This window comes from Mustela nigripes, chromosome 5 (assembly GCF_022355385.1).
Source record: "Mustela nigripes isolate SB6536 chromosome 5, MUSNIG.SB6536, whole genome shotgun sequence".
NCBI lineage: Eukaryota > Metazoa > Chordata > Mammalia > Carnivora > Mustelidae > Mustela > Mustela nigripes.
Genome location: NC_081561.1, coordinates 15,113,016 through 15,129,444, shown reverse-complemented (window position 1 = coordinate 15,129,444; position 16,429 = coordinate 15,113,016). Strand labels below are relative to the sequence as shown.

General features: G+C 36.6%; 1 protein-coding gene across 3 annotated transcripts in view; it reads left to right on the top strand.

Moving 5' to 3' along the window:
* Positions 1-16,429, top strand: part of DTNBP1 (dystrobrevin binding protein 1) — a 202,832-nt gene that overhangs the window by 87,233 nt on the left and 99,170 nt on the right. For all 3 annotated transcript variants that reach the window (XM_059399492.1, XM_059399490.1, XM_059399491.1), the window contains exons 2-4: positions 758-811; positions 1,746-1,796; positions 12,272-12,332. Coding sequence is in view for 2 of the 3 variants with exons in the window: in XM_059399490.1 (XP_059255473.1) it covers positions 758-811; positions 1,746-1,796; positions 12,272-12,332 (166 nt within the window). In the remaining variant the exon portion in view is untranslated. The remainder of the gene's footprint in view (positions 1-757; positions 812-1,745; positions 1,797-12,271; positions 12,333-16,429) is intronic.

Here is a 16,429-nt window from a genome sequence, read left to right as displayed (position 1 = left end):
GGGTAGGGAAGGAATAAACGAAACAAGATGGGATTGGGAGGGAGACAAACCGTAAGAGACTCTTAATCTCACAGAACAAACTGAGGGTTATCGGGGGTGGGGAGGTGGGAGGTGAGGGGTTGGGAGAAGGGTGGTGGGGTTACGGACATTGGGGAGGGTATGTGCCATGGTGGGTGCTGTGAAGTGTGTAAACCTGGCGATTCACAGACCTGTACCCCTGGGGCTAATAATACATTATATGTTAATTAAAAAAATTAGAAAACATTAAAAATTTTAAAAAGAATATACCAAGTCCTCTTTAAAGAAAAGGGTTTGTAATATATTTTAGAAAACTTTTGATCAGTGTCTAAAATTTCACAAAATGTTTGTACTTAAAGAGCTTTGAGTGCCTAGTATCTTACCTGTTTTATTAAAATGTGCTGCTTAGGCATCTTTGTTACCTACGAAATTCACCTGTGTGCATCACTCCTTTTTCTAATGATGCCAGGTAAATGACCTTTTCCTAGATCAATTAGTCTTAGGAGTTATTTATAAAAAGGGGATTGGGGCAAGAAAAAATATAAAGATGTTTGCTCTAGATCTTCTATTTGGGGTGTGACATACAGTAAACACTCAAATGCTTGTCTGTGGAGGTGCTGAATTCTTGCTAAAATAATTAGCTCATCTGATCTAAAATTTTAAGAACTATGAAACTCATGGTTGCAAAAAAATTTTTTAAGCTGTGAAAATATGATAACTTCTACTTATTGAATTATAGGCTGAAGACTCTAAGTGACAAGTCAAGAGAAGCTAAAGTAAAAAGCAAACCAAGGTAAGTCTGTGCTAAGATTTAATTTACTGTGACTTAAATTTCACACAGCCTTCGGCTCTAGTTCTAATAGCATGATTACTTTAGTGGGGTTCATGTCGTTGAGTGCCTCTGACTACAGAGCAGTCTGATTATTTATAAATTGTGTAATGCGGGAAATTGATAAAATTGTGAAATGGCTGAGGACATGGCGAGGTGTAGTTGTTTTATTCTTGGACAGCCAGTGGTTACTGTTTGATCGCAGTTAATCATTTTGTATATTAAGCACAAAGTAAAAGTCCTTCATTATTGAGAAGCAGATTAATAATGAAACAGTACTTGGCAAGTGAGCCTCTGGGGCTGTAACCTGTTTTATATAAAAAACAACAGTATTGTGCAACTTTTCATTTTTTTTAAATACATAAAACATGACCAAATTTTACTTTAAACCTAGAGATTATGAGCTTTTAAAAAACTTTCTTATTGAGGCGCCTAGGTGGCTCAGTGGGTTAAAGCCTCTGCCTTCGGCTCAGGTCATGATCCCAGGGTCCTGGGATTGAGCCCTGCATTGGGCTCTCTGCTCAGCAGGGAGCCTGCTTCCCAACCCCCCACCTGCCTCTCTGCCTACTTGTGATCTCTCTCTGTGTCAAATAAATAAATCTTTTTAAAAAATTTCTTATTTAGCTTTTTATCAAGGTGTTTATCTTATGTGCTAAAACCAACTGTAGGGCAGAATGATGGGTGATAGTATATTACAGTATTTTAATTGTGAACGAAAGCAATACATTTCTCTGAAAGTTTAGGTAAATTATCATTAGTAATTTACAAATATTCCACATTACAGTTAACAGTGTCAGAATTCTCATATGTAGCTTTTTATTTTTTTAAGTTGGCCTAAATTGGAAGCAATTTTAATTAAATAAGTGGGTTTTTTTGTTTTGTTTGGTTTTTTTGGCAGAACTGTTCCATGTTTGCCAAAGTACACTGCTGGTCTAGAATTACTTAGCAGGTAAGTGTTTCCATTTAAATAAGAAAAGTATGCTTCTGACTATTGTCTAAAAATATTTATAATTTTATAGCTAGAATCCTTAAAGCAACTAAATTTTACCTAAACAGTGATTAGAATTATTAACTTATTCATTTCCCTGAGGGGTTTTTACTTCTCATAGATTAATGCAAAGGCCATTCAGACTTTAAGTAGATTGATTACTTTTGTATCTGCAAGTCAGTACTTTATTATGTGTATTTATATTTACGGTTTTTCTGTTGCAAGAAAATTGATTTTGAATTTAATTCCTTGATAATCCTCTTGACTTTTAATTTTATGCCATTTCTTCTCTATTTCCCCTCCTACTGGCACCCAGATTAATATGAAAATACATGATTTTCTTACATGTGCACCAGAAGCATAAGCCACAAAAGAAAAAAATAAATTGAACTCTATAAAAATTAAAAACCTTTGTACTTCACAGAACCCATCAAGAAAGTGGAACAAAAATCCACAGGATGGGAGGAAATATTTGCAAATCATTTTTCTGCCGAGGGACTTGAATCTAGAGTATATAAATTTTATAACTGAGCAATAAAAAGACAATCCAGTGAGGAACAGGCAAAGGATTTGAGCAGAAGTTTCTCTCTAGAAGATATAAATAGCCAAAAGTCACATGGAAAGAAGCTCAGCACCGTTCGTGGCTGCTGTCAAGGCCACAGTGAGATGCGCCTTCACGCCCCCTAGCCGGGCTATAATCAGGAGAACAGACAGTAACCGGCCTTGAGCACATGGAGAAATGGCGCCCGTGTGCACTGCTGGTGGGGACAGAAAGTGGTGTGGCTGCTGTGCACAACGGTTCGGTAGTTTCTTAGAAAGTTCAATGTAGAGTTACTGTATGACCTGACAGTTTCACACCAAGAGAATTGAAAACCAATGTCCACATAGAAACTTGTGCACAAACAGGCATAGCAGTATTATTCATAATAGCCAGAAAGTAGAAACAACACAAATACTCATCAACTGATGGGTGCACGGTCAGCCACCGAAAGGAGCGGAGCGCTGGTACGTGTTGCGAGGTGGGTGAATGCCCAGAAGCAGCACACGGGCCATGTGTTACATGATTCCATTTGTGCACATGTCCTGGATCGGCAAATCCATAGAGACAGAGAGTAGATTAATGGTTGCCAAGGATTGGAGGAGAGAGAGGAGTGAGTATGGGATTTCTGCTTGGGGTGAGGACAGTGATTTGTGATTAGATGGTAGTGATAGTTGCCCAACACTGGGAATATACTAAACACTACTGAATGACACACTTTAGAAGGGTGTATTTTATGGTGTGTGAATTACCTCAGTATAGCTGTTACAAAAATACGTGATTTAAGTATGTTATATGCGGTTCTGAACTTAATGTGCCCTCTGACAGATCCGTGCTAAAGATGCGTCACTCCTTGTCCTGAGCTGTGTTTAGGATGACACAGTCACCTGCGCCTAGAGTTCGCTTTCTCTTTTCTAGCTCTTTACTGCCTTTCTTTTTGTGGTTGCTAAATCCAGAGATTTTTTTTTTCTCTTTTTTGAAATGAAAAGTGCTTAATTTGATGCCAATTTCCTGCTTGGTTTTGTTGAGTGAAGAGTAAGTGAACATGAAAGAAGGTATAGTAAAGAGCAGTGGTGTACTGTTTACGTTTTATCTTGATTTTCGTAAATCTAGTGATTTCGTTGAATGGACTTCATTGAAAGAAGTGTTTTAGATGCGTAGCTCTTCCTCTGTGGTAGTGGTTTGAAAGGGGGTGCACCATGGGACTTAATATGAAAATTTAGAGCTGTAGGAAGATGTACGTAATATGCCCATTGATTGCCTTGAAACACTGCTTTAGGGGTGCCTGGGTGGCTCAGTGGGTTAAAGCCTTGGCCTTCAGCTCAGGTTATGGTCCCAGGATCCTGGGATCGAGCCCCGCATCAGGCTCTCTGCTCAGCAGGGGGCCTGCTTCCTCCTCTCTTTCTCTCTCTGCCTGCCTCTCTGCCTACTTGTGATCTCTGCCTGTCAAATAAAATCTTTAAAAAAAAAAACAAAAAACACTGCTTTATTCTCTTTGGAACTAATATGTGGAGGAAGGACTATTTTAAATAGCAGATCTCTAAATTATAATGTTTTTAATTGTGAAAATTGTGATGAAATGCCCATAACATGAAATTTACCAGCTTAACCATGTTTAAGTGCGCATTTCAGTTCAGTAGTGTTAATAAGCACATTTACATTGTTAGGCATCCAAACTCCACAACTTTTCATTTTGCAAAATGGAAACTTTGTGCCCATTAAACAACAGTTCCTGGTTGCTGCCTTCCCTGTCTCTGGTGGCCATCATTCCACTTTCTCTTTCAATGAATCTGACTACTCTGGGCACCGCATGTAAGTGAACTCAAGCAGTGTTTGTCTTTTTGTGGCTGGCTTGTTTCACTGAGCATACTGTTGGCAGTTCTGACATATACTGTTGAAGCCTATGTCAGAAGTTTCTTTTTAAGGCTGATTAATTTTTTTTATAACTATATACCATATTTTGTTTATCCATTCGTCCATTAGTGAACACTTAGTTTGCTTCCACCTTTTGGCTATCATGAGTAACGCTGCTGTGAACGGGAGTGTGCACATCTCTCTTCAAGACCCTCCTTTCAGATTTTTAAATCCTTTCAGATTTACTCGCAATTGCTGTATCATATGGTCATTATATTTTTAATTTTTGGAAGAACTACTGTACTGTTTACACAGCAGCCACACTGTTTTACATTACCACCAGCAGTGCACAGCGGTGCCCTTTTATCCATATCCACACCAAAACTTATCTTCTGGTTTGGGTTTTGTTGTTTTTTTTAATAGCCATTCTAATTGGTTTGAAGTAGGAACTCATTGTGGTTTTGATTTGTATTTCCTTAACAACTCATGGTGGTGAGCATCTTTTCATGTGCTTATTGGGCTCTTACTATATCTTCTTCAGATAGGTGTCTGTTCAGGTCCTTTGCCCATTTTTGGATAGGGTGGTTTTTGTTGAGTTTTAGGAGTTCTCTCGGTATCTGGATCTTAATAGATAGATGCTTTGCAAGTATTTTCTCCCATTCTGTGGGTTTCCTTTTTTTCTCTGTGTTCACTGATGCACAAAAACTTTTAATTTTGATGAAGTCCAACTTCACCATTTTTTGTGCCTTTGGTTCCCTGCCCAAGAAATCATTGCCAAACCCAAAGTCATGAAGCTTTTCCTATGTTTTTTTCTAAGAATATTATAGTTTTAGTTCTTATGTTTAGATTTTTGATCCATTCAGTAAATTTTTGATGATGTAAAGGGCACAACCTCATTTTTAACATATGGATATCCAGTTTTCCCAGCTCCATTTGTTAAAAAAACTGTCCTTTCTCCATTGCATGGTCTTGGCACCCTTGTTGAAAATAATTTGACTGTGTATGTGAGGATTTATTTTGGGGCTGTTTCATTGGTCTGTATCTGTTTTTATAACAGTAGCTCACTGCTTTGATTACAGTACCTTTGTAGTAAGTTTTGAAATCATAAGTGTGAGTCCTCCAACTTTGTGGTTCTTCTCAAGATTCTTATGGCTGTTCTCAGTCCCTTGAGGTTCCATATGAATTTTAGGGTGGATTTTTTTTCTGTTTCTACAAAAAATGTCATTGGGATTTTGATAGAGATGGCATTAAACTTTATAGATTACTCTGTGTATTATTGATAACATCTCAATGGTCTTAGTCTTCCAATCCAGGAACATGGGGTATCTTTCTATTTATTTACATTGTCTTTAATTTCTTCCAGCAGTGTTTTGTAGTTTTTATCATACCTGTCTTTCATCTCCTTTGTTAAATCCTAAATTTTTTAATGCTTTTACAAATGGAATTTTTAAATTTCTTTTTTGAATTTCCTTGTTGACATATGGAAATACGACTAACTTTGTGTGTTGATTTTATATTCTGCTACTTTGCTGAATTTGGTTATTAATCCTAACAGGGTTTGTTTCTGTGGAATCCCTAGGCTTTTGTACTTGTAAGATTATATCACTAGCAAACATAATATTACTTCTTTCTTTCCAGTTTGATACCTTTTCTTCTTTTTCTTGCCTAATTGCGCTGGCTAGATCTTCCAGTATCGTGTTGAGTAGAATTAGCAAAAGCAGGCATCTTTTTCTGTTTCTGATTTTTGAGGAGAAGCCTTTAGTCTTTTGTCACCAAGTAAGATGTTTTTTATATTTTCATATTTCATATGTGATTTTTATTTTTACATAGTTCCCTTTTATTCCTTGTTTTTTAAAAATTTTAAAAAGATTTTATTTGAGAGAGAGAGAGAGAACGAGAGAGAGAGCATGAGAAGGGGAAGGGTCAGAGGGTGAAGCTGACTCCTCGCCAAGCAGGGAGCCCAATGTGGGACTCGATCCCAGGACTCCAGGATCATGACCTGAGCTAAAGCCAGTCGCTTAACCAACTGAGCCACCCAGGCGCCCCTGTTTCTTGAATTTTTATCTGAGTTCATGAAAGTGTGTTGAGTTTTGTCAAATGCTTTTTCAGCATCAACTGAAATTATATATTTTTTCCCTTTCATTTTGTTAATGTGGTGTATAACATTGATTGGTTTTCATATGTGAAGTCATTCTCAAATTCTAGGGAAAAATCCAGATAGGTTGTTATCTATATCCTTTGAATATGCTGCTGAATTCAGTTTGCTGTATTTTATTGAGGACTTCCACATCCATTTTCATAAAGGAAATTTATTGGTCTGTAGTTTTCTTATAGCATCTGTGTCTTTGGCTTAGGTATCAGGGCAGTGCTGGCCTAGAATGCATTAGGGAGTGTTCCCTCCTCCAGTTTTTTGGAAGAGTTTGAGATAGTTGTTTTTTTAATGTTTGGCAGAATTCATTGGTGAAGCCATCAGGACCCAGGCTTTGCTTTTTTGGGGAGGTGCTTAAATTTTTTTTCCAGTTTTATTAAGATGTAATTGAGATATGTCACTATGTAAGTTAAAGGTGTACAGTAATAGTTGTTTGATTTACGTGTATTGTGAAATGATCACAGTGAGTTAAGTTAGCCTTTATTATCTCGTAGAGATGAAACAAAAAGAGCAAAAATAGAAATTTTTTCCTGTGATGAGAATTCTTCACAGCTCCCATACATGTCACACAGCAGTATACTGAAGTCATCCTGTTATACTTCCACTCCTAGTACTTACCTTCCAGCTGGGCGCATAATACCATTTGACCACCTTCCTCTAGTACCCTCTCCCTCCACCCTCTGCCTCTGGTAACCACAAATCTGATCTCTTTTTCAGAGTCTGAGGTTTTTTTTAAATTCCACATATAAGTGAGATCACACCATAGTTAGCTTTCTCTTTCTGATGTATTTCACTTAGCATAATACCCTCAGAGTCCATCCACATTGTCACGGACGGCAAGAATTCCTCATTTTTTGTGGTTGAATAATATTCTGTTGTATATATTGTATATGTATACACCAATCATCCATCAGTGGATGCTTCCATTGTTTCTGTGTCTTTACTATTATAAATAATGCTGCTGTGAACGTTGGGGTGCAGATAACCTTTTTGAGTTAGCGTTTTTTTCCCCTTGGATAAATATCTAGAAGTGGGATTGCTGGATCATATGGTAATTCTGTTTTTAATTTTTTAGGGCCCCCCGTTTTCCATAGTGGCTATACTTGTTTAAAGTCCCACCAAAGTGCGGTGAGGGTTCTTTTTTCTCTACATCCTCCCCAGCATTTGTTACATCTTTCTGATGATGGCCATGCTAACAGGTGGGAGGTGCTATAGTTCATTGTGGTTTTGATTTGCATTTCCATGATAATTAGGATATTGAACATCTTTTCATATACCTTTTGGCCATTTATCTGTCTTTGGGGAAATGTGTACATCTTTCAAAATTGGATTTATTGGGGGGGTTTTTTGGTATTGTATATGTTCCTTATATATTTTGGATATTAACTTTTTAGCAGATATATGGTTTGCAAATATTTTTTCCCATTCTTTAGGCTCTTTTCACTTTGTTATTTCTTTTGCTCTGCAGAAGCTTTTTAATTTGATAGAGTCCCACTTCTTTTTGTTGCTTGTTCTTTACATGTCGTATCTAAAAAATCATTGCCAAGACTCAGGTCATGGAACTTTTTATGGATGTTTTCTTGTAGGAATTTCATGGTTTCAGGTCTTACATTTAAGCCTTTAATCCATTTTGACTTAATTTTGGAGTGAGGTATAAGATAGGGGTAGAGTGCCATTATTTTACATGTGAATATCCCATTATCCCAGGACCATTTACTGAAGAGACTGTCTTTTCCATTGAGTATTAGTTGACCACATATGCTTGGGGTTATTTCTGGACTTTTATTCTGTTCCATTGATCTGTTTGTTTTTATGTCAGTTGCATACTGTTTTGATTACTGTAGCTCAATAGTGTAACTTGAAATCTGGAAATGTGATGCCTCATTCTTTATTATTGTTTACTAGGATTGCTTCAGCTAGGTGAGGTCTTTGTGGTTCCATATAAATTTTAGGATGGCTTTTTGCACTTCCTGTTAGAAAAAAAAAATCCCCTAGAATCTTGATAGGGATTGCATTGAATCTATGGATGGCTTTTGGTAGTACTGATATTTTAACAGTTCTTCCAGTCCATGAATGTGGGGTGCCTTTCCACTTATTTTCCATCTTTAATTTCTTAAATCATTGTCTTAACAGCTTTCAGAGTAGAGATCTTTCCCTTCTGGGTTAAGGTGATTCCCCAGTATTTTATTGTTTTTGATGCTATTGTAAACGGGATTGTTTTATTTTTCAGATAATTCATTGTTTATAGAAATCTTACCAGTTTTGTGTATTAATTTTGTATCTTGCAACTTTTATTGCATTTGTTGATTAGATCTAACAGGTTTTTTGGTGGAGTCTTTAGGATTTTCTACATTTAAAATTATGTCATCTGCAAATAGAGACAGTTCTACTTCTTCCTTTCCATTTCTGATGCCTTTTATTTCATTTTCTTGTCTGATTGCTCTGGCAAGGAGTTCTTAGTACTCTGTTGAATAGGAGTGGTGAGATTGGGGACCAGAAAATCTTTGAACCTTTCACTGTTGAGTATGATGTTAGCTGTGAGCTTATATTACGGCTTTTATTATGTTGAGTTATCCTCCTTTTATACCTAATTTGTTAAGATTTTTTATCATGAGCAGATGTTGAATTTTGTTAGATGCCTTTTCTGCATCTATTGAGATGATCATAGGCATAGGATTTTTTTTTTTTTTTTTTGGTCTTTCTATAAATGTGGTATATCACATTGATTTGCAGATGTTGGACCATCCTTTCATCCCAGATCAGGTCATGATCTCAGGCTCCTGGGATGTGCGTGCTGCACTCCCTCCATCACATCCCAGATCAAAACAGATCGTTGTGAATGATTATTTTAATGTGCTGCTGAATTCAACTTGCTAGTATTGTATTGAGAGTTTTTGCATGTGTGTTCATCAGAGATATTGGTGTATAGTTTTCTTTTCTGATACTGTCCTTTACTGGCTTTGGTTGCAGAGTCTGCTAGCTTCCTAAAATGAGTTTGGGAATATTCCTTCCTCTTCATTTTTTGGAAGAGTTTGAGAAGGATTGGCATTGACTCTTTTTGAAATGTTTAGTAAAATTCATCAGTGAAGGCATCTCATCCTGGGCTTTCCTTCATTGGGAGATTTTTGATTACTGATTCAATCTCCTTACTCATAATTACTATTGAAACTTTTTGTTTCTTCCTGATTCCATTTTGGTAGTCTGTATGTTTCTAAGATTTTTTCCATTTCCTCTGGATTATCCAGTTTGTTAGTGTATAGTAGTTCATAGTAGCCTCTTGTAATTCTTTATATTTCTGTGATGTCAGTTATAATGTCTCCTTTTCCATTTATAATTTTGATTTGGGTCCTCTGTCTTTTTTCCTGCGGTTAGTCTAGCTGAAATTTTGTCAGTTGCATTTGTCTTTTCAAAGAATCAGCTCTTAGTTTAGTTAATCTTTTCTTTTGTTTTCCTATTCTGTTTCATTTATTTCTTCTCCAATCTTGATTATTTTCTTCCTTCTTCTAACTTTAGCCTCAGTTTTTGTTTGTTTTAATTTTTTCTAGTTTCTTAAAGTGTAGAGTTAAGTTGTTTGTTTGGGATCTTCTTAATGTCGGCATTTGTTGTGAACTTCCCTTTTAAAACTGTATTCCATAAGTTTTGGTATGTTCTATTTTCATTTGTTTCAGGATACATTTTTATTTCCTGTTTAATTTCTTTTTTGATTCATTGATTATTTAGGAGTGAGATTTTCAGTGACCGATGCAAACTCCTTACTAGTTACCCGCTTTTCTATTTCTTTGGAATTCAGTCTTGGTAGGTTTTGTTTTTCTAGGAATTTGTTTATTATTTTAACTTTTTTGAAAATTTTATTTATTCACTTGAGGGAGCATGCACATGAGCACGAGTTGGGGGGAGGGACAGGGAGACGGAGGGAGAGGAGCACACACGACCCCAGGAGCCTGAGATCAGGACCTGAGCTGAAGGCAGACCCCAACCAACTGAGCCACCCAGGTGCCCTAGGATTTGTCTGTGTCATCTAGATTATCTGATTTTTTTGGTGTACAATTACTCATAGTGCTCTTAAAATCCTTTTTCTTCTGTAAAATTGGTAATGGCCCCACTTTTTTTTTTTTTTTTTTCTAATTTTGAGTCTTCTCTTTTTGTTCCTTAGTCCACTTAAAGATTTAATTTTGTTGGTCTTTCTGAAGGACCAATTTTTGGTTTCATTGATTTTCCCATTATTTTTATTCTCTATTTTATTTATCTGCCATGGTGTTTATTTTTTCTTCCTTTTGCTAGCTTTGGGTTCAGTTTGTTCTTCTACTTTAAACTGTGAAGTTATGCTGTTGATGTGAGATCTTTCTTCTGCTTAAATGTAAGGCATTTAGAGTTACAAATTTCACTCAAAGCCTTGTTTTTCCTGAGTTCCTTAAGTTTTGGTATGTTGTGGTTTTATTTTCATTCATATCTTAGTATTGTTTGATTCCCCTTATGATTTTTTTCTTTGAATATTTAAAAGAATTTGTTTAATTTCCACAAATTTGCAAATCTTCCAGTTTTCCTTTCATTGATTTCAAACTTCATCCCATTGTGGTCAAAAAAAGATACTTCGTATGATTCTCTCTCTTTTTATTCAAAAAAATATATAGACTTTTTTAGAGCAGTCTTAGGTTAGCAAAACTGAGCCAAAGTTTCAGAGATTTCTCATTTACCCCCTTTACAAAAACCTCCTGAGAGTTAATTTGTGGCCTAGCAGATAATCTGTCCTGGAAAGATTCTTGAGAAGAATGTGTATTCTGCGGTTGTCCAGCACAGTGTTCTTTATATATTGTTCTATTGGTTTATTGTGGTGCTCAGGTCCTCTCTTGTTTATCTTTTGTCTGGTCACTTTAACCATTACTAAGAGTGGGGTATGGAAGTCTCTGTTCCTGGCGAACAGCTTATTTCTCCCTTCCATTCTGTCAATTACTGCTTTGCGTATTTTGAAGATTTTGTATGAGTACAGTTGTGGAACCCAGGAAGATAACACTGCTCCCTGGCCTGCAGACCTCGTTCAGATTTCATCAGCTATCCCACTAGTGTCCTTATTTTGGGACCAGGATCCAATCTAGAATCATACGTGTATTTAGTCACTGTATCTCCTCCATCTCCATTAATCCAGAACAGTTCCCAAGTCTTTGTTTTTCCTAACCTGGACACTTTTGAAGAGTACTTTTTGATATTTTGCAAATTACCCCTCAATTTGGGTTTATATGCTCCCCTACCTGATGATTAAAGTCAGTGATGTTTTGGCAACACTACCACAAGGGCAGTGGTGTGTGCTTCTCAGGGCATCACATTAACAGACACATGATGTTTCTATGTTTCATTACCGTGGATCGTGTGGTTAGGGGAGTGTCTGCCTGGTTTCTACATTGTTGTACTATTTCCCCCTTTTTAATTATGGGTATCCTGTAAGGAGATATTTTGAGACTGTGTAGTAAACATGTTTCTCTTCATAATTTCTCATTGATTTTAGGATCCATTAGAATTCTTGCCTGAAACAATTATTGTCATGTTTACCAAGCGGTGATACTTTATTATTATTTTTTCTGCAGTTGTTAATTGGAAGTCTACAGGAGAATTTCTCCCCCTCTCCCCCGTTCATTTAAAATTGCTGTGAACTCGTGGATGTTTGTGTTAGTCCTTGAGTTATAACCCGTCACTACCATTATTTATTTTGTCGCTCAAATTGTCCCAGGTTTGGCCATTGGAAGCCCCTTCAAGATTCTTCTATGTCCTTGTGACGTGTCCCCATTATTTTTGAGTTGTTATTTTTCCTAGGATACCATAGGATGTTCCAGGTTCATCTTTAGATGTTTTCTTTTTTTTCATATGTGATTTGCATTTTGAATTACTTTTTGCTTTTTTGAGGTATGAAGATACATGGGCTGCACTTCACAGGAGAGCCAAGGAATGTGCAAGCGCTGGAGAGGTAAGGAACCGGCTACTCTTATACTTGTGGGAACAGTATCTGTCTGCAGTGCTAAAGGCTAGTTTCTAAGGAATTACATTTGGGATTACATAAAAATATTTTACAGGATATCTGCAATCATATTTGCTAGTTGATTATGGAACTCCCTCAATTACATTTTTGTAATTTCTCCAAACTAAGCCTAAGATTAGTTAGGCTTAGAGAGATTATTTTATTTTCAAGTTACAAGTAAATATTTGGCTCATCTAGGTACAGAGCTCTGAATTTGAGTCTGATGCCTAAAATCATTAATTTGCTTAAATAAATGTAAACGTTTCAGGGGTCATCCTCAATTCACTTATCTTCTAGCAGTATGTGTACAGTGTATAATGAGTAAAAGGGACTTGTAATTAAAAGTATTTGGTACATGTACTGAAAGCTTTATTAGCCAAGATCAAATACTCTGTGCTTTTGATGTCAATCAAACTAACTTCTTTCTAAAAACACTACTGTGATTCTCACTTTTAATTAATTTAACCTGACTTTCTTTATCACTTACCTAAATTAGTGAAGCTGTAACACTTACATAGAGTAGAGTAATACATGTGATAAAAATTAGACATTAGTGTTTCTCTTAGAAATTACTGAAAAGAGAGAATATAGGTTTCTGGTAGTAAGGTAAACCAGGTACTTTGAAAAACCCTGTAGCTATAAAACACTTCAGTGCTGGATAGATTTTTAAAAAATTATTTAACACACTAGGCTCACAAAAATGAAGGGAAATCCTAAAGGGCCAAAAAAAAAAAAAAAGCCCACCCCCCACCCCCCCACAAACAAAAAGAAGAAGAAGAAGAAAACAAAAAAAGAACAGGGAACTGAAATCAGAGTGGTTAAAGAAAAAAACTTGTGGAACCTGGGGTAAAATACTAAGATAAAAGCTTTCAAGCTCTTTGGAGAAAGGAGATTTTGTAGGGAACTGGATCGGAGACTCCTGCACAAAGCTCTTGAATTTTTGAAGTGGCTGCATCCCTCTTGGTGAATGGTGAAGGTAGGAAAGAAAAGCTCCCTGTTTACAAAAAGAGGCAGCATGGAAACCTCTCTGTCTTCATAACAGCTTGGAATAAATACAGCTCCCTTTCTAGATTTCTTACTGTCGCCTTGGCCCCGTTTCAGTGTGGGGCTCAAATTTATCCTTCCTGTACGACTGACGAACCACTGAGTTAAGAATGTAAGGACCAAACGTGACTGTGTTCTTTGACACCCAACAGAGACAAACACAAATTCTACATGGATGAAACTCTGTAAATCTAGGTCCCTCCATATTTCTACGGATTAATTTTCTACAATTCCTCCACAAAAAAATTAGCAAACACAAATTCTATATGGATGAAACTTTATAAACCTAGGTCCCTCCGTATTTCTACAGATTAATTTTCTATAGCCCCTCTACAAAAAAATTAGCAAACACACAGAGGAATGTATTTTCAAAAGCTTGAGGGGTGCCTGGGTGGCTCAGTGGGTTAAACCTCTGCCTTTGGCTCAGGTCATGATCTCAGGATCTTGGGATCTGGCCCCACAAAAAGGCCCCCTGGTCAGCAGGGAGCCTGCTTCCCCCTCTCTCTCTGCCTGCCTCTCTGCCTACTTGTGATCTCTGTCTGTCAAATAAATGAAATGTTTAAAAAGAAAAAAAATGTTTGAGAGGCACCAGAACCAAAGAGTACAATTTAGACCTGCAAAGGGTGTTAGATATTGCACCATTGGGTGCAGACTATTAAATAGGTAAATGCATAGTCTTTTAAAGCTTTTATAGAGATAAAAGATGGATTAAAAAATGAATAAGGAATAAGATTTTATCAAACATGACTTTAATAAGTCACTGTCAGTAAAAACCCCAAGGGTGTGCTTCAACAGCAATTATATACAAATGAAGAAAGACTAACTAGAGTGATGTAGAAGGGATTCTGAGATAAAGTGGAAAATATGAAAAACAAGTTAACAGAGAATAGTTCTAGAAGATCTTGAGGTTGAACCAAATGAGATGACCCGTATTAGACTAATTTTGATCTGTAAAGTTAGAGTCTCTTATGGGTCAACTTATCTAATAAACATTCTAGAAAGAATGAGGGAAAGACAATGTAAGAGAAGATCAGTAAACAAAAGACAAATAGAATTACAAGGAAAAAAAACCCAGATAAATCCATAATCACAATGGGAAGATTTTAATACATTCCTCTTAATTGAGAGGGGAAAAACCAGATAAAACAAGTATGGATATAGGAGAATTAAGTAATGTGATTAACAAACTTCACTAGGTAGGCAAATGAGAATACTGTCTCAGCAAATATAAAATATTGGTTCCTTAAAGCATATCTGGAACATGTAAAAATTGACCAAGTGCTGAAACCTAAAGCAGTTCTCAGCTGAAGCATAAAGCATAAGGGAAGTCCTACAGACTGTTCTCTGAGATCACCGCAGATGAAGCTGAAAGTCAGTTCAGGAAAACAAGTTTGAAGATTCCATGTGTTTGGAAATAAAAAATATTATGGGGCACCTGGGTGGCTCAGTTGGTTAAGCAACTGCCTTTGGCTCAGGTCATGATCCTGGAGTCCCAGGATCGAGTCCCACATTAGGCTTCCAGTTCCACGGGGAGTCAGCTTCTCCCTCTGACCTCCCCTCTCTTGCTTTCTCTCTCTCTCAAATAAATAAATCTTTTAAAAAATATTATGACTATGCATGGCTCAAAGAAGGGAAAGTATTGAAAAATTTATAATTTACATATGAATTATTGAATGAGCTTATCTGACTTAAGAATTTGGAAAGAGAAAAGAATAAACTTCAAAGAAGGAATGAAAGATGATAAAGATAAAATAAGTAAATGAAATAGTATATAAAAATACAGTGGAAGCTAAACAAAGTGAAAAAGTCTTTTTAAGTTTTATTTATTTATTTTTAAGTAATCTCTACACCTACCATGGGGCTTGAACTCACACCCCAAGATCAGGAGTCACATGCTCAGGGCGCCTGGGTGGTTCGTTTGGTTAAGCAATTGCCTTTGGCTCAGGTCATGATCCACGGTACTGGGATCCAGCCCTGTGTAGGCTCCTTACTCAGCAGGGAGCCTGCTTCTCCCTCTCTCTCTGTCAAATAAATAAATTTTTTTTTAAAGTCACATGCTCTACTGATTGAGCCAGCTAGGTGCCCCCAAAGTGGAAAGTTCTTGGAGAAGACTAATACAGTAGGTAAATCTCTGTTCAAAAAACAAACAATTTTAGGATCAATATCTGATCAAGAAACAAACAATTTTAAGAATTGAAGGGAATGTAACCAGTTATCACACAGAGTGAGATTAAGAGTTTATGAACAATTCTGACAAATTCGAAAAGTTAGATGAAATGGCAGAAATCCTAGAAATTTTTACCCAAACCAGTTCTAGAAGCAATTCAAATCCTAATTAATATTGTGGTCACTAAACAAATTATGTTCGTGTAGTGATTAAAAATTTTTTTCTGCTGAGAAAGCACCAGGTCTGTCTGCAGAACTAGGAGATTCCTATCAAACTTTCAGGGAAGCTTCCTTTTCAGTGTTAGACAGACTTTTGCAGCAAGTGAAAAAAGAGCCAACTGTGCCCAGCTCATAATGAAACCCATAAGGGAAGTATGAGAAAGTGACACTGAGTCTAGTCACATTCATGAATATAGATACAAAAATTAAAAACAAAGTCATTATCTTTCACCTAACTTCCGTTTCTGAAAATCAGATGTTCAAGGCAAAAACTCTAGCTTGGACCCTGTTTCCCATATTCTAAATTGTAGAAGTTACAGCGTGTTCTGTGTCAAGCCCAAACCCTCAACCAACTTGCCTAAATATATGTAAAACCAGCAAAATGTCTACACATGATGTAGTGCTCAAGACCTAGTTTTCTGATTACCAAACCTTTCACATGCCTGTTTGTAAACAGTTGCTTATGTGTGGTAATGAGATCCCTCAACAGTAGCAGCACATAAGGCCTGCATCTCCTTCATGGATGTGCTCCTCGTACTGTCCTGTGATTGTGGTATGCTAACGATGGTATTTGATTTATAATTTGAGAATCTTCTTGCACATTGTCTTAAAATGTG